The 21342-nt window shown below is 34.0% G+C and overlaps 1 protein-coding gene across 1 annotated transcript in view; it reads left to right on the top strand.

Moving 5' to 3' along the window:
• PCLO (piccolo presynaptic cytomatrix protein) overlaps positions 1-19333 on the top strand; it is a 397054-nt gene extending 377721 nt beyond the window's left edge. The window contains exons 22-24 of the mRNA XM_058524613.1: positions 14859-14993; positions 15411-15556; positions 17520-19333. Coding sequence (XP_058380596.1) covers positions 14859-14993; positions 15411-15556; positions 17520-17660 — 422 coding nt within the window. The 3' untranslated portion in view covers positions 17661-19333. The remainder of the gene's footprint in view (positions 1-14858; positions 14994-15410; positions 15557-17519) is intronic.
• The last annotated feature ends 2009 nt before the right edge of the window (positions 19334-21342 follow it).

Below are 21342 nucleotides of genomic sequence, written 5' to 3'. Positions count from 1 at the left end.
ACTTGCAGTGGACGTGTACAGTGAGAGGGAATTAAATCTTTCAGTTTTAAGTCACTGATATTTTGGTAGTGTTTGTTACTGCAGCGGAATCTAATCTATCTTGACTGATACAACGTTGAAGTTACACTGCAAGGTATTAAGACATAATGAAAAAAAAAAGCTTGGTGTTTGTGCAAGATGAAGGGAACAAAGGCATAGAATATAAATCATAGAGATAGACCCAGGAATATATGAGAACTAAAAGTGGCACCACAAATCAAAAGAGACCGTTTCATGGATGGACCATTTCTCCTTAGAAGGAGAAAATTAAAAAAAGAACAAAACCCTGGATTATTGTCTAACTACATATGCAATAGCTAATGTCCCATGAAGCCCTAGCAGGAAGCACTTGACACATTCAAATGGGGTAGTTAAAAGAATTTAATGAAAGGACCGTTTATAAAGTTGGGGAGGTTAGGGGAACTAACAAAGGAAAGGTGAAACAAAAAGCCACTCCCACCCCTGTGTCTAATGAAGGGAGAGAGAAGGGAGGCTGTTGCCAAAACCCAGCAAAAGCCACAGCTGTGGTTCAGGAGATCCCAGACGAGCTGTAGCCTTTGTAGCCAGGCACAGCCACTGCAAAACAAGCCAGCAAAAGAGGATGGGGTCAGAGAAGGCAATGAACTTCTCAGCCTCTCTCCTACACTCACATCTCCTGCTGGTTCTTCATTTCTGAAACTCATCAGAAGGCATAAGGTAAGGAAACCCAGGTGATGAAATTCAAGTGTTATTCTTCTTGGGTCAAAGCAAGGTAAGACTAATGAAGAGGGGAACTGGAGAGACAAAAAAGAATATCTAGCACAAGTGTGTTAAAAACAAATAGTTGAGATGGCATTCTAGTTTATTCTTTTATCGTGTATGGCAGTTAAGGACAAGGGAGATAAAGTGATAGCTGGACAAAATAGGATTGAGGGAGGCTTTTATAGAATGGAACATATTCCAAGCATAAAATATTCCTGTGTGTTGCACTGGTAGAAAGTGAAAAACTTGAGAGTCAGTTAAAACAGAGGAGGATCAAAATTACTGCATGTTAAGAGTGATAGAATTAAACTTACAACACAAAGTGAAATTATATGAATAACCTAGTGGGCTGATGTAAACATTTGATTCCCATAATTGATGTAACCCTCATTTCACACCTCAGGTGGTATTTGCAGGTTCTTTCAGAGGTTGCTTGGCTGCCTGGTCACCACCCACTCCTGTGAGAAGGTGGAAGTTGTTCTACAGTTAATTGGTCGCTTCATTCTTACAGAGACAAACTATTTTTCCTCACAGGAGCTCCTAGTTTTCCTAATATTATACTATTATGTGGTTTTATTTTCTAAATTCATTACATGGTGATGCTAATGTTTCTCTGTATTCAGAGAATATATGTAGACCCACCACTACTCCCAGGTGTGTATCTTTAGATTAAAGATCAAGGCAACTTAATCGTTTTTGATCTACAATTTAAATGGGACATCTAGCCAAAGGCTTGTGAACTCAGGAAGCTAGACTTGTCTTCTTAAGCTTGACTCTTCCCTGGAAAAAAAAATTTACTAACCTCTTGCTCTATCATATTAGCTCTACCGCCTGGCATTTGTTTTCCTGAGACTTTTGAGAGTTATTTCAAAACTCCAAACATTTTAAATGTAATGTCCATTTAAGTTTTCAGCTTTTCCTCTCTAATAGCAAAAGTGTTTTTATTTTTTGCTTTTTGGGTTTCTCGTTTGTTTTGTTTCGTTTTTGTCTCAAGATAATAGGAGGCTTTCAATTAAAATTTTAAAAAAGAGCTCTGGTTATTTTCAGTCACAGTAAAATGAATGCTAAGAAGCATGTACCAAAAGGACAAAAAATGCCAAAAACATTAAAGGAGATCAATCAGAAAAATCTATTTTTCCCTCTGAAAATTATGTTCTTTCTGGCTTTGTCTGAGACAGAAAGGATTTCTTTATATAACAGAGTACAGAGGGAATGTGCAGGCTTGTCCTACTTTCCCAGAACTCTTAAATCATATTAGGCCAGAATGCCTGCCTTATTGTATAAAATATCTCCTTGAATCTGGGTTATTTCAAATAAAGGTCTTAATGAAAGCTTACAGAACTTTTCTCTCTTGGAAAAAAAATTGTAATGAAAACATAACAAAATGCCTCCTCCCTCAGCCCCCTCTCAGCCCTGAGACATGAAAATGTATTAGGATGTCACTGCATAGCTGTGACTAATAGAGGCTTGGATATATACCTAAACAGAATGAAATTAATAAGCTGACATACAAGCATTTATTTTGGGTGACATCATAGGTTTGGGAAAAAATCCCAAAACGTCTCAATATGATGGCCTAAGTTTAGATTAGTAGGAAGAGCATGGGCTTTTGAGTCAGACCTGATAAGTCACTTTCTTCAGGTCTAGGAGGAAATAATACCTACCTTGTAGGTTTGCTGTAAAGATTAGAGAAATTTTACAAATTCATTCATTAGACATCTAATATGTACTAATTAGACTCTAATATATGCTTTTCTATGGGCTAAAAAGACAAGGGTAAATAAGGCACAGTCCTTGCACTTTAAAGACTGTAGAATAATACATAAAGTGCCTGCAGCCCCAGAGTTGTTCAATGAATTCAATACATTGTTGATACCATTCAAGTAAATTGTAACTCCCCACATGTAACAAATCAAGCAGTATATGTTCATAAGGGCAATGGGTAAGCATTTTTCCCTGTCTTGATTATACTGGTCTTTCCAGGACAACTTCCCCACAAATCCTGAGTACCCTCCACCCTCATCCCAAGATCCCTCCCCCTAACATATGCATGCTCACAAGCATACACATGAATTTGGCCCATAATCACTTTCACATAATAGATAGATTATCACAATTTTGGCAATAACCTTGGGATGTCTCCCTGGAGACATCTAATCTAGCTATGTGACTTTTGGCAAATTAGTCAACCTAAAATTTATGGTCTCCTTTCTTTAAAGTAGAGTTAGTAATACTGCTGTCATTTCGTGTTTGAGGAAAAATGAGATAATATGACAGAAGTTAACATGTTAATTTAAAAATTATTTAATTGGTGTTCATCATTCATAATGTTATGATACTCTTCACTTGGTTATAGATGAGTGTATACTTAAATTATGAGTAGAAAATTATATTTTTTGAAATATCTATGGGATGAAGATTCATTTTTTTTCTTGAAAGCCAAATCCATTGAATTACACTATAAAGAAATTATTTATATCTGATTTCAAAGCATTTTGTAAATCCTGTTGCAAAGAGTTCCTGAACCCAATTCCAACATCTGTGTGTGGAGGCTTCCCCACACCAACAAGCAGTCTTCAGTCTCCAGCAGGATGTCTGAGAATTCACCTCAATTCTGACACTATCTACCTGGAGATAGCATCAGGTTCCACAGGTGAAGGGCTCAGTCCCACAAGACTGCCCTCCACTTCAGATGCCAGGTTGTTACCTGTACTCCTGACTGACTGGCCATAAATCAGAGGTTCCCATGACTCCCTCCTGGGGTTCAGTTAATTTGCTAGAATGGCTCACAGAACTCAAGAAAACCTGTTTACTCACTAAATCACCAATTTATTACAAAGGATATTAAAGGATACAAATCAACAACCAGAAGAAGAGATACATAGGGTGAGGTCTCAAAAAAGGAGCTTCTGTCCTCGTGGAACTTGGGGCTTGGCACAGTGGCACGTGGAAATGTTCTGGTTCCCCAACGTGGAAGCTCTCTGAAGAAAGGGCCTACAAGCTGTCCTTTAGGGTTTTTTTGGAGACTTCATTACATAGTCATGATTAACTAAGTCATTGGCCACTGGCAATTGATTCAACCTCAACTCCCCCCTTCACTTCCCAGAAATCAGGGGGTGGGACTAATAATTCCAATCCTCTGACCACTTGGCTGGTTCTCCTGGCAAATAGCCCCCACCTTGGGGAGGGGTCCAAAAGTCACCTTCATTAACATAAACAAGTCAACCACTTCCTCTTATGGCCCTGAAGCATTTTAGGAACTGAGGACCAAATACTGTAACAAAAGATGCTCTCATTGCTCTTATCACTCAGGAAATTCCAAGGGTTTTGGGAGCTGTGAGCCGGGAACTGTGTATGAAGACCAAATATATCAGAGAAATATATTTTGGTCATCTGAATGACCAAATATATACATTTCTTATAAATCATAATATCACACCTGTCAGGAATTTGGTTTCTAACTCTTTTTTTTTTGTGAGGAAGATCGGCCCTGAGCTAACATCTGCCAATCCTCCTCTTTTTGCTGAGGAAGACTGGCCCTGGGCTAACATCCGTGCCTATCTTCCTCTACTTTATATGGGACGCTGCCACAGCATGGCTTGACAAGCAGTACGTTGGTGCGCGCCTGGGATCCAAACCCGCGAACCCTGGGCCGCCACAGCAGAGCGCGCGCACTTAACCGCTTGCGCCACTGGGCCGGCCCCTCTAACTCTTTGTTAATGGTATGTGTTAGTAAAAAGTGCTGGACCCGGGCATTTAGTCATCTGTGAGATACAGAGGTAGAAAAGGAGTGGGATAATGGAGCTAGCTGCATGGTGTCATTTTCATTGTGTGAGCGAGTTGATTTATTGAGAGTCAGCTTCATGAGACCTTATGGTGAAGGTATTAGGAATAGAATTTAATACACTATAAAGTGAAATAAAATAGTTCTATTTGTGCTCCCCCCTTTCAAACATTAAAAATTACTAGGATAAACCTTCAAAGACTATAGTTCTTTACTTCTTCTATTTAGTCTTACATATAAAGTGTTCTATGCAGGTAAGAACCTTGTCCAGAAAACATGTTTCTGAGAATTAAATTTAAAACATATCAATGACTTGAATACAGCTTCTGGAAAACAACCATATACCAGGAGATGAAATTCAATACAAATAAGATCACCAGACTTGTTAAAAGATCTAGTAGCTTTCCCTGCTACTCAAGGACATGGTATAAAGAAAAGGGAAGTGCCAATTATAGACAATTATTGAGTACCACAGGCAAATTATTGAGTACCACTTTGAACTTTTGGAAGAGAGATATAATTTCAGCATGGAAGGTAAAATTATTATAGACTCGAGAGTAGGGTTAATATACCTGGTTTAAATTATAGAGAAAGATTGGTAAATAGAATGAGTTATATACTTCCTCTAACAGGCTCAGCAAAGTGGAAAAAAGCACCTGTTTTTTTTGGAAATTTCAATTTTGAAAATATTGACTTACATGAATATTTCAAGACATGTTTTGTTTGTTTACTCCGAATAAACTGAGCAATTGACCTAATAGTATAGATACGCTTGCTAGGTGTAAACTATCAATTACTTCTAGAACTGATCTTCCATTGCGTCAAATGTTGAGAAATAAAAAGAATTAATGCTTTTTGAATAATTACTTATTTCAGGCATTGTGCTAACAATTGACCTTTGTTATGCTATCATTTTTAAAAAAACATTGTTTAAACTTGAAACTGATAGAAACAATTGCAAGGAAGAAAAATACAATTATACATGAAAGAATATACATCGCTACTTTGGCTAATGACAGGTATTAGAACATTAATAAGACTTTCTGTAATGACTGAGTTTAGAAACCCTGAGTAAACAGACAAAATCATTTAGAACAGAAGATGTTTAGTAGAGAGCCAAGACTTATAGTATTTAGGTAATATCAGAAAATGTCTCAAAATTTACTATCCTATAAAGCTGAAAGAGATATTATAAATAGTCTACAAATAATATTATTACATATTTTCAGAGATATTTAATGACTGGCCTGCCTTCTCACAGTGCTAGAAGGCAGAATACCTGGTTTTTAAAATCCATTTTAATTCCATATTAGACTTTGCTTAGATTTGAAATGAGTGTTAGGAGCTAGGTAACAAATTATGAGGTGATAGACTGTCAGGGCTAAATATGCATCTTATGTAACACCAATTCAGACTCACTAGCTAGCACTGGTGACCTGCAGCATTGGTATGTAGTATCTATTAATGGAAATTTGCAAATGCAAAGAAATCTAAGTGTTGATAAGAATTTTATTCATGCTATGCCTTTTTCCTTACACAGACTTTCCTTTTACAAAGTCCAGTTCTTTACTTCTTTTCTTTTCCACATTTTATTCACTTCCAGTTAATTAAACACAGCATCTAAAGACATGTTTGCCTAAAATGGTCTTGCATTGGCAAAAGCTGCTCAGATTGCATTAGAATTAGAATTCTGAGATACAGTAAACCCCAACTTACACTATGTCCAGTTAAGTGTTACAGATACCAATAATGTAAATGAAAAGACATATTTTCTTAATCAATAGTCACTTCTTTCATATTATTTTGTATGTTTAAGTCAATTGCATATAGAATCCCACATAATTATGAACATTTTAGAAAGTACTTATTGCTGTTTTATTGTTTGATATAAATAACCTGCATAATTGACCTAATGCATGTATGTAGAGAATAACTTCTAGCTGTTATTTAAACAACTAAAAGAATTCTTGCTACATCTTCTCTGCTTTCTAAGGTGCTGTATGTAGCTAAAATAAAATAGCAAAATAGCCCCTGAAAATCCTTTCATTCTGATACTATTTCTTAAAAATACTTTAAAATTAATATTTCCATGAATGAGCCACTGTTTTAAAAATCTTATTCATAAGAAAATATAAGATGTTCATGAGAAAACAGAGCCCTGATCTTAAAATCAGAAGATCTAGATTAAAGTTCTACCTAGGCCACTTAACAGTTTGGCAAGTGTGTTTTCTCTTCTGTAAAATGGGGATTATACCAACCTTATTTCTTGTTGTGAAATAATGATTATATTTTGTTAATTGTAATATTTTCTTAAAACATACTTTTCTAAAAATATAAATTAGATAGATAGATGGAGATATAAATATGGGTAGGTGTATAAATGTGTGCATGTACATATGACATACACATGTTTTTCAAAGATAAAATATATCTTAACTTTTTTTCTGAGAAAACAAAAAAATGGGAGGCATGCTGCATATGTTAATGGAGAATAAAGCACCAGAGAGTGTGAAAAAAGAAAGCTGGGGAAGACAAGCTAAGCCAATTTTACAATTACACTTAGTTGGAACACTTTAGCTAGCTGGAGGTAGAGGAACACACATGATTTTGTTAAAATGGAATTAAATTTTCATGCTTGGTCAGAAAATGATTATATTGTTTTTCAATTTAATGAAGAGGATATATCACAGTAAAACAAAGAAATAGCTTTAGCCATATTAGTTTATAAAAGAGCTCACTAAGTTTAAGAAACAAAATTGAAAATATTAAGAGGCTAGGTAATTATGATTTTTAATACTATATTTCAACATTAAAGTTTATTGATTAACCCTCCACTTAAAGTAAATTAGTACTTTTACACTTTCTTCCATTTTCCTCTTCCATTTTTTTTTTATTTTTTATTATTATTTTTTTTGGTGGAAGATTGGCCCTGAGCTAACATCTGTGCCAATCCTGCTCCACTTTGCCTGTGGGATGCTGCTGCACCATCGCTTAATGAGCAGTGCGTAAGTCCACACCCAGGATCCAAACCTGTGAACCCTGGGTGCCAAAGTGGAGGGCACGAACCTAACCACTATGCAACCAGGCCAGCCCCTCCTCTTCCATTATTTTATTGGCTGCCTGGATTTCACTTTCAAATTTCTTTTTCCTCTCTTCTCTCCTTCTTTTCACTCATTACTGTATTCTCTATGTCCTCTGCCACAGTCTTTTAAATATTTTAGAAAGACTGTCCATTTCTTTTATACGCCAATGTACTCTTTCAGGCAACTTAGTTTTTCCCCTGGATCCTGTAAGAATATTTTCTATATCCTTGAAGTAGCTTAAGTGGGATATATCAGTGTATTAACTTATCAATATTTCCAGGAATATAGGATGCTCTTTTGACTTATCCACAAATTTACTCTTCTGTTATTTCAGAGAAATACCTTTATATTTTAAATATAAAGATGTTATTTTCTATTCTCTTGAACCTAGTTTTGCTGAGCAATCCGTTATATTGGATCATGTGTTTCAGTTCTACATATCTATCACTGTTCTCTAACTTCTGTCCCTGTTTTCCTCTCTATATCATCCTGAGCCTTTCTTTCCTATATGTCAATAGTATTGATTTCTATCTTATTTAATTTTGTTCCGTGATGTTTCTAATTCATTAATAGTTTTGAAATGGGATTATTTGTGTTTTAGCTCGGTCATCCCCATTTTCACCTCATCTGTTATTTTGTCATCTCACTTTTGAACTGTGCCCTCTTCATCCCTTCATCTCTTCCTCTTCTTTCTATTCTTAAATTATAGGTCTGTGCTACATTATGGGATAAACGTCTTCTCTATAGTAGGATTAATTTTTGTTCTTTTAATACAACCAAAGCATCAAGTTTTAGGACACCGAGAAACCTGGAGACTGATCAAAGCATGTTTCTACTGCCCATTTATTCTGTATTCCAAACAAAATTACAAAACATCCTCATGTGTCCTCTACATGTGCATTGTCTTTTATGGTTCAAAGGCTCGAGCAGATCTGGAACTGGCCCCCCTCCCCCCATGGAGACAGTGGACACAGAGGTTTTTGTCACCATCCATGCATCTGTTTCAAATGACAAAGGCATTCTGAATCTATGAAAGGGCAGACATGAATAGTGATGACTCACAATTAATGCAACCATCCTTTGGGACCACCTCAGTAGGCATGTCCCTTTCTTCCTGTAGTAGAAACATTAAAGAACAAGCTGGAACAATCTTCAAATAGCAGAAACTTATCAAGAGCTTCACAAGTATCACACTGTGAAGCATGTGAATTTAGCCTACCAAGAAAAAAGCAGGCAATGTGATAACTTGAGGACTGTAATTAGCAAGTTTTTAATTCCACCTTTCTTCCCAAGTGAGAAAGTGGAAAACAACAAATTTTATATGCTTGCCATGTTGAAGTTTTAAGGCCTATAAAAGAGGAATATGACCTATAATAGTGAATTTCTCCCAGAAACTTTTGTCTTGATATTTCATTTCATCATACTCATTAGTGTGATCAGTTCTGTTCACAACTTCTATTGGCTCCAAGTAGTGGGAGTGAATTTTCTTTGACTCCCTCCTTCCCGTGTTAGAATCCTCTCTTTTCCCTCCATCCCAGGTATGGTTTGAGAGATGGAGCAGTAGTTCTATCTGCTTTCCTGTGGCTTTAGAGGAAAGCAATAGAGCTGTTTTATAGACAGATTTGCTACCCTGGTTGACTAGGTTTTGCTCTCTCTTTTGAGATTTAATTAAATGTTTTTGCCAGCATTCACACCACCAAGCCAAGGTATGTCTTATTTCAATGAAAAGGTGGTCTCAGCTTTGGGTTTTTCTCATAGTTCATCTTAGAGCTCCAAGAAATGGGGAGCCCTGGTTGTTTTTCCTGATTCCACTGAAATCCTGAGATCTTCCTAGTGATGAGCCAAAGCTGCCACCCTTAAGGGTTTAGTGTGACTTTTCTGGGACTGCCTACTCTCCTTGTTCATCCACTTCTCTGTGATGGGGATTTAGTGATAATTCTCAGAGTTTTGTCAACTCATTCTTCTTTTCCTGGCAAGATTTTCTGATATGTGGTGTGGTCAGGAATGCTGCTAAGCTGTCCCTTCCCAGAATCTGCCTCTGCATTCCTAGACATTGCCTTTGGGGTTTTCTGGCAGGAAACTATAGCCTCTTCTTTGTTTGGTTGCTACTGGTTAACATGTTCCTAAATTTTACTTTTTTCCTCTAGTTTCTTTAGATATTAAAGAAAGAAGATTCTACGATCTGTCCTATTTTCTCATTTTTATATTGAAGATTTTTTATTTTCCTGTGAAGTTCTTTAAAATAAAACTGATTGATTTGAATGGGCTTGTATATACTTATTTAAAATGGTTAAGTAACCAGAACTGGATGCTCATTCGCAAATTCAGAGAAGTACATTAAATCATATTTTCAGTTTCTCTCTGTCAAGAATGTATAAAAACAATGTGAGCCAATAGGATTGGGCTATATTCATGACACTAAAAAGTTTATACAAAATCATTGAGAGGAGAGTAGTGTCATAGTTAAGAGGCCACATGTCATTTCTAAATAATAATATTGAGGCTGTCATTGACTAAATACGTTATTGGTTTTTCTATTTTGTTGACGCTATGTAAAGTACTAGAATTTTGATTCATTAATTTTATCTACTATTTTTCTATTATTTACCTCACTAATTTTGGTGTATATCTTTATTATTTCCTTCTTTGTAACTTTCTTTTGTTTTACTTTGTTGTTATTTTTCTAGCTTTTGGAATTGGAAGTTTAAATTAATTGTATTTTTAAAATTTTTGTGGATAAAGTGTAATGCATTTTCTTCTGATCACTGCTTTGAAAGGTATAAGTGTTTAAGGCTATTGATTCTCCTCTGATCTTTAACTCTCATAGATTCTGATACATAGTGTTTTCATTATCATTATTTTTCAGGACTTTTGTATTTTCTCATTGTATTTTGCCATTCACTCAAGAACTGTTTAATTGAAGGCTTTTTGTGATCAGACAATGTTTGCAATAGCTACATTACATAGAACTTACTGATGTCTTCCTTGTAACTCAGAACATGATCAATTTTTGTGAATGTTTCATATTTGAGAAAAAAATATATTCTCTATTATTGGTGTTTAATGTGTATCCATGAGATCTGCTTTATTGATTATGGTGTCTCAATGTTCTGTCATTACTTGTTTTAGTCTACTTGGCCTGTCTTGCACTGCAAATATTGTGTTAAAGTCTTGTATCATTCTCTTTATTCTGCCTACATCTCCTACATCTTGACATCTTATTTCGCAGTTTCAACCATTATTTAAGTGGTGCGTAGATATTCATAATCGTATCTTCATTATGATTTATGGATTTTAGCTTTAAAAAATGTTCCATTTTTGTTTTGTTTACTGCATTTTGACCTGAATTCTTTTTTTGTCTGATAATAAAATCTCAACCCCTACTCTCTTATTGCTTCCCTATGCCTGACATGCTTACAAATTATGTATTTTTGACTATTGAAACAAAGCTAAATTTTATCATAGAGTTAAGCTTTGCTTTATGAACCAATCTGAAAATCTTTTTTTTAAATAAGCTAGCTAAACCTATTCATGCTTCTTGATATGAGAGATATGTTTGATCACAACTCTGCATTTTGTTTTATAATTATTGTGTATTATGTTATATTTATTGTATTTCTTTCTCCATTTGGTGTCTTTGATTTTTTAAAAATTTCCTTTGTAATTAAGAAAGCTTTGTACTTTTGTTCCAATGATTTTCTTTTTATTTACACCTTTCATGTTGCTTGCTCTCCTTACTTAATCATTTACTGTCTGGTTTGTCAATTAAATGGCATCCTTTGTCACCTACCTTTTACCTAAACAAAAATCAATAACCTCATTCTACTTTCCCCTTTCTGACCCTTCTCCATCCATTTATTCTCAGTTTTATCCTTTATACTCTGTCAGAATACATAACACTTGCATGCTGTTCTCACAGCCACCTATGTCCTCTTTCTTGTTTTAGTCTTAATTCTACAATTAAATATTCACTGTCATTCCTTTTGTTGAAGTTTCTCTAGTCATCTCTTTGGTTTGATGAAATGCATCCTCTCATATATTTCTCAGAGAATCAACTTTGTACAGTATTCCTGAGTTCTTTTATGCTTAGAACTATAGGCTTGACACTTGAAAGACAGTTTAGCTGTATATAAAGTCCTTGGCTTGCACTTTATTTTCTTGGAGTTTCTTGAGAGTAAAGCTAATATCCAGCTAGTGTGAAGTATCTATAATCATTGGCTGCTGAATTATTATGATTTAACTATATCTAAAAGATTTGTGTTTTAGTTTATAAAACATATGAGGACAACTTTGTCTATTTGTGGACCTTAGTATTAGTTTTTGGCAGAAGGAAGAGAGCAGGGTGAGATAAAATATTGACAGATACTTTTCCACATGTTGGGGTACATCTAGACATAAAAATCTAAATTAATTTAATAAAACAGTTAATTAATCCTGGAAAGAAATACATCAAAACAACTATGTTCCAAAAGTGTCACAAAATTAAATCAAAATGATTCAATAACTAAAATCTAATATTTTTACATTTTTGTCTGCAATGCTTTTGTTACTTTAATTTCCTCTCAAAGATTACTCAACTATATTCTATAACAGTCATTCTCCAAGCATGGTTCTGAAACCCTTTTGGGTCCCCAAGACTGTTTAAGTGAATCCATGAAGTCAAAATTCTTTTTAAAATATACAAAGGCATTATTTACCTTTTCACTATGTTGCCATTTACATTGACAATGCAAAAGTAATGGTGCAGAAAATTGCTGATGACTTAGCACGAATCAAGTCAATGACACCAAACACTGTACTAATAGTCACTGTATTTTATTTTTTTTACCACCATACACTTATAGGGAAAAAAATTGCCAGTTTCACTGAACAATATCCTTGATGAAGAAGTTAGAATTATTTTTATTAAACCTAGAACCTTAAGCACGTCTCTCTACTATTCCATGTGATGAAATGGGAAATATACGTAAAGCACTTCTGCTGCATACTAAATATGATGGTTGACTTGAGGAAACATATTTGCACAGTTTTTTTGAGTTGCAAGCTGAACTAGTCTTTTTTACAAGAAATACCATTTTTACTTGAAAGACAACTGATAGACAAACTCTGCTTGTTTAGAGTTGAATATTTAGCTGCAATTTTCTCAAAAATTAAAGTGAACTTGTCATTTTAAGAAAAACAATTGACAATAGTTGTCAATGATAAAATTCAGCTTTTAAGTAAAAATAGAATTTTGGAAAACTTGTATCTACCTCCCTGAGTTTGACAGCTCTCAATATTCAAAGAGTTTTTTTGATGATATTGGTGGTAATATTAATGTGCTTTTAATATTGCAAGAAAATGTGTCAACATTTTGAAGACCTGCATAACTCAGTGAACTGGTATTTTCCAAAATGAACAATACATAGTGTTACCAATTCAGGCAGAGTTAAAATGTCCATTTGAGGTACAAGATAAACTAATGTGTTTTAAAGTAACAATACAAAAAGTTCATTGATAAGGTTTCAGATTCCACATTTCCACTAATCTTTAAGAAACTACCACTTGTCAAATTTTAATGTAGTATCAAAGATTGTCCAAAATTATCTGAAAAGGATATTAAAACACTCCTTCCTTTTCCAACTATATGTATCTGTGTAATACTGGACTTTCTCTATGTATTTCAAGTAAAACAACATTTGAACTGGATTTAATGTAGGAACAGGTATGAGAATCCAGCTGTCCTCTAAAAAGCAAAGCATTAATTAAATTTGAAAAAAATATAAAATAGCACTCCTCACTACTTTGTTTTTTTTGAAACTATTGTTATTTTTAATTAAGTACTTATTTATAAATATACAATTGTCATTTTAACTGAATCAATCAATAAATATTTTTAAATATCTAATTTTACATTTTAATTAGGATTTTTAAATTTTTAATATTGATAGCTGTAATCCACACAAAGGTTCTTTGAGGACCTTCCATTTTTTTCAAGAATGTAAAGGAGTCCTGAGACCAAACTGTTTGAGAACAAATGATCTACATCCATATTTAAAGACCTTCAATAAATTCCTATTGTTCTAAAGGTAAAAACCAAATTCTTAACATGGAACCAATTAACAATATGTTATAATCACATGGACATTTATTAAGTTCCTCAGCCCCATGATGTTCCCTTTTGTTAACACACTGTTCCTTCTCTTTATAATGTTCTTCCTCATCTATTTCACCTAGTTAATTCTTTTTCCTCCTCCCGGTTTCAGCTCAAGTAGCACTTCCCTAGGTTTTCTTGTAACCATGCTCTTGTACTTCAGAACTTTTTCTCTCTTTCTAATTATACACTTATTGATGAAAATATTTCATTGATGGATTTCTTCCCAATAAACAGAAAAACCATAAAACTAACAAGCATGCGTGTTTTGGCTCCCCATTGTATCCATTCTTCCTAACAGAGTGCTTATCACAGAGTAGGGTGGGAAATAAAATATCTGTTAGTGAATGAATAAGTAGATAAACATATGAATTGATGGAGGAAAGAGTGACTCAATAAAGAATTGGACCTAGCATGAACAGCTTTTATAGTGATGTAAAGATCCAAGATAAACACTGGAAAGAAATACACAGAGTTCATTTAACACACTTGTTGTATTTTCCCTTGTGCAATTTCATTACTATATAATTTTGTTGGCTATTTCTTTTACAAAGGAAATAGGAAAGAAGTAGAAATAATGGACAATGATGATTTGATACAATTTTGTTGTGTTAGCAAGTGTTCTTGAGCAAGACTGGTAGTGAGCAATTGTTGGTAAACAACTTCTTATATTTCACATGACTTATTATTCGCTGTAAGTTATATTAGAATTCTATTTTTTTATGTAGGTCTGTCTTCCTATAGTCTCATCTATTACCTCTTTTGGCCTAAAAATCTATAGTTGAGTCTATAGTTGCAACACTTATCTACTTGGATTTCCTCTATACCTCACTTGTTACTAGCTTATCATTATAATTAACATACTTTGTTGAAAGTGTGTAGTTTATCAGTCTCCCCATGAGACTTTCACTCCTTAAGGGCTTCGACTGCATTTTATTCATTTGTGTATCCCCAGGATGCAATAAGATGTTTAGTGTTTGATAAACACTCAATAAATTAATATATGAATTAATTATTGAACTAAACATTTAATAAATGGCATTACATATTCCTTAACTTTTTAATTAAATTCTTTCAGTTAAAACTCAGGTAATGGGAGAAATCAAGATTGCATTGAAGAAGGAAATGAAGACAGATGGTGAACAACTAATAGTTGAAATACTCCAATGCAGAAATATCACCTACAAATTTAAATCTCCTGATCACTTACCAGGTATCTAATTTTATGATAATGAGCAATATAATATATCTAGGAATTCTTTAGGAGTATGTCCTAAACATTCTGGAAAATGTTAACTAAAATTTGAGCTGTACGCCAAATATATCTGAAAAATGTGAACTAAGAATTAATTTCTCTTCTATAGAACAAGTTATGTTTTACTAGTTAAAAACTACATTTTTTTCCAACACATCAACTTAGAGTGAGGTATTTATTATACAACACGAAAACAAGTTTAAATTGCTAAGAAAATTGGTGTATCTTTTAATCACTCTATGTTATCTGGAACAAATTGTTCAGTCTGCTGGCTATTTATGAAATGTAGGAGAGCTCTCAGTATACAATTAAAATTTTTTCAATAAAAAATCGTATGATTAATGGACATTTAACAAGCTGAATTCTTATTTTCAGATTTATATGTGAAAATATATGTGATGAACGTCTCTACCCAAAAAAAGGTGATCAAGAAAAAAACAAGAGTGTGTAGACATGATCGAGAGCCTTCATTCAACGAAACTTTTAGATTCAGCCTAAGTCCTGCTGGACATTCTCTTCAGGTAACTCTGGATTATATGGTTACTATTTTAAAGTTTTCTGTCATACCATACTTATTTTCCATTCAATTATTCAATATTTATATACCAATCATATGCTATGTGACATTTTACAAGTTAATTAATTTTTAGAAGTATCTTGCCAGGGGCCCTTTAAAATTCTGCAGCCCATCCACCCTGTCCAATTAGCTACCAAGTCTTCTGTTTTCTTCCTGCTCAGTTTATTTTATATAGATTTATTTTCATGCTCACTGCCACTAATCCTCTCTGGGTCCTCATCTTTGTCACTCCTATTATTTCAGCAGTACGCCTGGTCTACTTGCCACCAATGTCTCACCCTTTTAGTTCATTTCATCACACTGCTGGCAGAGGTATCTTTTAAAAACAATGGCTAGGTTACATTAAAATCCTTCAGTGACTCACCATTATCCTGGCTCTTTCAGAGTCCTCTAAGGTGAGTTCTGATTGTATTGATTTAATCTCATCTCCTTGTATACTTGCCCACTCACTCTATACTCCAGTCACACCAGAATCTTTTCAAATCAGGTTAAGCCTCCAATCGTTTGCTCATAATTTTCCTCCCCTTTGGTACTCTCTTCTCCATCTCTCTCCATCTATCACAATACTCCACATCTTCCAATGTAAACTCAGCCTTTTTGACCCAAGAGCTAATTCATCACACCTTATTCACAGAACATTTTGCTTATCTTATTAGGCTATCAATCCCAGCCTGTCTCGTCCAATAATTTATATACTTATATGTCACTGCTTCTATACTGTCAGCTTCTCTAGGGCAAGGCTTTATTTTCATTGCTCTTTGTTCTACAGCCTAGCACAATGCTTGTATATAGTATGTCTTCAGTAAATGTAAAGACACGGAAAGAAAGAGGAAAAAGGAGGGGGGAGGGAAGAGATGAAAAAATACGGGAAGAGCCAGACCATGGTACTAGCACTTAAAATAAACACCTGGACTGGAGACAAATATAAGACATATTACAAAGCAAAAATTGCATTGAGAAGATTAGCTGACATTAGAATGGAAGGGAATAAAAAAATTAAAGGAGACTCTGAAGTCTCTGTGAACAAATGTGTCATTCATAGAAATTAAGTAGTTAGAGAGGGGACTGAGAGGGAAAGAGATCATGAGTTTGTATGAAATGTCATAAATTTGATAAGAAGGCAGAATTCAAGCGAAAATATACAATGCCATTTGAAATCCCAAAACCAGAAGCCCGAAGAAATAGCCATAACTGGAAATGTGGATTTTGAAGTCAGAGACATCAAAGTAAAGTTTTAGCCAGGAATAAAGGTGAATTCTCTGAAGGAAATTCTGAAGAGAGAGACACAGCAAGAGAGAAGAATTGTCAAGGATTAATGGTTAGCTCCCCCAAATGCTCTCTACCTTTCTGTCAACTCATCTCTAAAAGAAAAAAATTATTGAGTCTGAGATCCTATGGAATTTCAACTAATATAAGTTCTGCATATGACAAGAAACCACTTTGGAGTGCCTACTATAGTAAACTCACCAGTAAATGAAATGCGAAATAAAACCAATGTTATGTTCCATCTGTCCTATGAGCTTTTATTCATTTACTCAGCACTCAAATAATTTTGTATTTGAGTTAATATTTCATAAACTAGTAAAAAATGTGCCTAGCAAAGTTCTTTTGTGAAATTTTCCATCAGTTTAAGCATAAACCTAGTTAGAATGAGCTAGTAATACACATCTTATCTAGAATTCTTATATCCTTCAGGATGTGTCTTCTTTCAGAAATGTTGGTGTGAATTAATTAATATTACGCAAATTTTTGAGGGTATTTAAGTTATTAGTTCTCTTACAAGTATGCCTGCTACTTCCTCTTACCCTCACCCTTTCTTGTCTGTGCTATTTCTTTGATGATCAACTGTCATTAAAAGAGGTTGAAAAATATATACATGTATATATAATATTGGCTATTTTTTCTAGATTTTACTTTTCTCCAACGGAGGGAAATTTATGAAAAAGACCCTGATTGGCGAAGCCTGTATCTGGCTTGACAAAGTGGATCTCAGAAAAAGGATAGTCAACTGGCATAAACTTTTGGTCAGTCCTACTCAAACCCATTGAATGTGTCTGCTCAGGGTATAGAAACTGCTCTAAATACTCTTGAATCAAAACTATGTTGGATACTACTGTACTAAGCTCTGTTTCCAGGAGTAAACATGAGAGGAGGAACAAAAGGCAAAAACATACTTAAAGCCTTGTAAATGTATTGTTGTGGAACACAGGAAAAAACTCAAATGAAAAAGTTCATATATGGAAGACAAAAAAAAAAGGAGCTCTGAGACCTTGGATTTCTTGTGGTTGTCAAGAAAAACAGTAAGAAATTTTGATTACTTAATGCAAAAATCATTGAGCAAAGTTGAGCTATAGCTAAAGGCAGAGGCTCAAAAATTAATATGGTTTCTAATGCGACAAAGGTAATCCTTTATGCAAAAGAACCTTGGTTGAAAGGAAAGAACTGATGTAACAAATTTCAATTTTCACAAGTCCAAAAATCTTTCTTCTTAAGATAAAGAAGATAAGATAATCTTATGAGACAACTTACTGTTTTGAGATTCTGACATAGGATACACTTACAGTATGTGTCCAAGACTAGAAGTAAGGTGATTGTGTTCACAGGGAAAAGGGAACTGGTGGTGTAGAAATTATGGCTTTTAGACCATATTGTACAGGTTTTCTCAGTGTCTAAATATTACAACGGTCAATAACACCAATTTTGGAATCCATGTTGTAAAAGCACATTTGTATAATTTGAAGTAATGTAGAGTGAAGATAATACTAAATAGAAGTGGAATTACATTTATCTAGAAATAGAGCCACGACTGGCGAACAAAGAATGTTGCCTCACAAAATATTGGAACCTTGGTTGAAAACATCAAAATCTCCATAACTTACCCTTAAGCCAAGATATTTTCAGTCTACATACCGAAGGACCTAGATTAAATTGGTATGTTCTAGGAAGCATGATAACTTGTTCTTTGTAGAATTGCAAATAAATGTATTATCCTGCCTATTTCCTTTCTCTGGAATTAACAGAGAGAAAATTCTTCCTCTGGCAAACAAATCTATTAATTTTGTGACATTGATTAATTAAATTGGTGTCATTTCCTGCTTTTCCATAATGGTTTTTTTCCTTAACACGTTAACTGATTGTATAACAAAAAAACCCTGAAACCAAACTCAAATTCTCTCTAGTGCTCCATTTTCCTCCCTTAATGACAATATCACAGTGATCAAGTTCATCAATGTTGGGAAAATATGTGAAAAATCAACATTATATTGAGGTTAAAATATAATTTGAGCTATTTTAAGAATATATAATAAAAGGACCAGTGTCTAAGTCATTAAAATGAAATATCCTCTTCTCTATCAACCAACAACATTAACAAAGGAAATAACATTGAGTTGTAGGAAACGCACTCAGCTGGGATTAAAAGCCTGGCTTCTGGTCTGGGTTCTGCCACTGACTGACTGTGTCACTTTGCACATGTCACTTAAACTCAGTTTTCCCCAGTTCTTTTATTTGTGGGAGAAGAATAATTATATATTCCTAGCCTTCCTAATGGGAGGTTGGGATGATCAAACTAAGTGATCTATGAGAGACGATGAAAGCACATTTCCAAATATAGTTTTATATGCATACGTGAAGAATAATTATTACGCAGCTTTTTAATTCTCAAATTTTATATGTGAAAAAGCATCCTCCAAACCAATGGCAAGTATTGACTTGGATAAAAGCAGTATATTAGCTTCAAAATGAATTCTTTTCTTTAAAATATAAACTTTTATTTAACCTGAAAAAAAAGGTGAAGAAATAAATGAAAATGATTTTCAAATTAGTTTATTATAAATTAAATGAATTATACTGATCTTATCCTATTCCCATATCCTGCCACAAAATAAATTAATTAAATTGCTTCTCAGAGCATTCTGAGTTTAAAAGCTGCTTCTTTTTTCAAAGGTGATGTTTTAGTGGGTTTAGAGAAATCATCTCCAAATATATTGGTTGGATATTGAATTTTCTCCTTTTTAAATAAAACATACTTTTAATTTGAGAGGAATTGATTAAATGTAAAACATTAAAAACAAAAGAATTTCTAATAAATCCTAGGCTATATATCTTTATTATATTCATAAAGAAATACAAATTCACTCTTTCTCAATCTAACAAAGATGAGTCACTTTTCTTCCTTCTATTTTGTATCCACCCTCCCTTGACAATGCAATATCATTTACCATTGATATTGCTTTAAAATGAGCCTGTGGGGAAGAGATCACTAAAGATTTGATATTGCTAAGATTTATTTTTAGAGACAACTAGATCTGCTGATGGTTGCCATGGATATTTCCAGCAGAAGTTAGCACTTTAGGAAGCTTATAATCATCACTCATAATTAGGGAAGAAAAGGATTCAGGAAGATCTCCTTCTGACATAAAAAGGCTCTGCTATTTGCCCTTAAAAGGAAACTCGGGCTCACCTTAGGTCCTCTTCTGCAGCCACTTACATACAGAGGCATGCATGAGAGGTGGTATGACTAGTTAGTTTACTTCATTCCAGTTACAATTTCTTTTAGAATAATACAAATGGAGGTGCCACTCAAACAAAGATCATCCCTTGGTAGCTATTTGACCTGAAAGAGTAGAGTCTTTCCATTATAGGTGCCCCTCTGTTCCAAAGAACTAGTAATGGGGCCAGGTCAATCAAGAGAGTTAACCACAGGGCTTCTTTTTGTGCACCAGCATCCCCCTTCAGAGAGCATAAGATCCTGCCAAAGTGTGCCAAGTTTGCAGCTGACCAAACTCCTAGGTTGTACTGGAATTATTCTATGCAACACTGATCCTTAAACAAATGCATTTCCTCCGAATGATGTTGATTACCCTTCTTACAACAAAACAATTTCTTTTTTAATTGCAAATAGGGCTCTTGGTATTTTTTACTTTTTTGTATATATCACAGCACATGATTTTCCACTTTTTATTTTATTTTGTTTTATTGGAACCAGCTTTTTTTTATCCTGCTAATGACAAAGTTTGTAATCTCTAAACAACACATGATTAGTCCAAATACAGCACTTATACCTTGAAGAGCATCTTAATTTTTCCCACAACTTCATTGAGTCATCAGAGACTGAATTTGCTTCTTGGTCTAAAATTTGGTCCTAAAGAAACTTTTAGCTGTAGAAGCAAAAGCACAGAGTAAATTTTTACATAAGACAGGAATTTATATAGAATGATCATTATAGACATAGATAACATTAGTAGCAAGAAGTTGGTGTTTCCCTGTTTTTACCTACGATTGAGGAGATTTTGGTGACTCTGAAGTCTTTATTTACCATTTCAGTTTAAAAGAACAGTATCCAAGACTAAAGGACACTGCCTGTCTTTGCTCCTTAATGTTGCCCATATTGTAATTAATCACACTAATAAATGCATATTTTCAGCATATCAGTGGAATTAATTTTATGGATCACACACATTAAAATAGTCATATTGTGGGAATATTATAGCTGGTAACCAGCTGATATTGATTCTTATTATAGGAATGGTTGTGATGATAGTGGTGATAGCAGTAGTGACACTAGGATGGTGGTGATGTAAAGTAAAATAAAATTATATACTATATTGTGCCCAATTTATTAGAAATTATTCAATCAATGTTTCATTTCATTAAGATATCATAAAGATATTTATAGTATTTTTTTACTTTATTATTTAAATCATAACTAACAATATTTTTAAAAACTTA

The sequence above is a fragment of the Diceros bicornis genome, chromosome 3, assembly GCF_020826845.1.
Source record: "Diceros bicornis minor isolate mBicDic1 chromosome 3, mDicBic1.mat.cur, whole genome shotgun sequence".
Lineage (NCBI taxonomy): Eukaryota > Metazoa > Chordata > Mammalia > Perissodactyla > Rhinocerotidae > Diceros > Diceros bicornis.
Note: the sequence above shows the minus strand (reverse complement) of the source record. Positions and strands in the feature narration are given on the sequence as shown.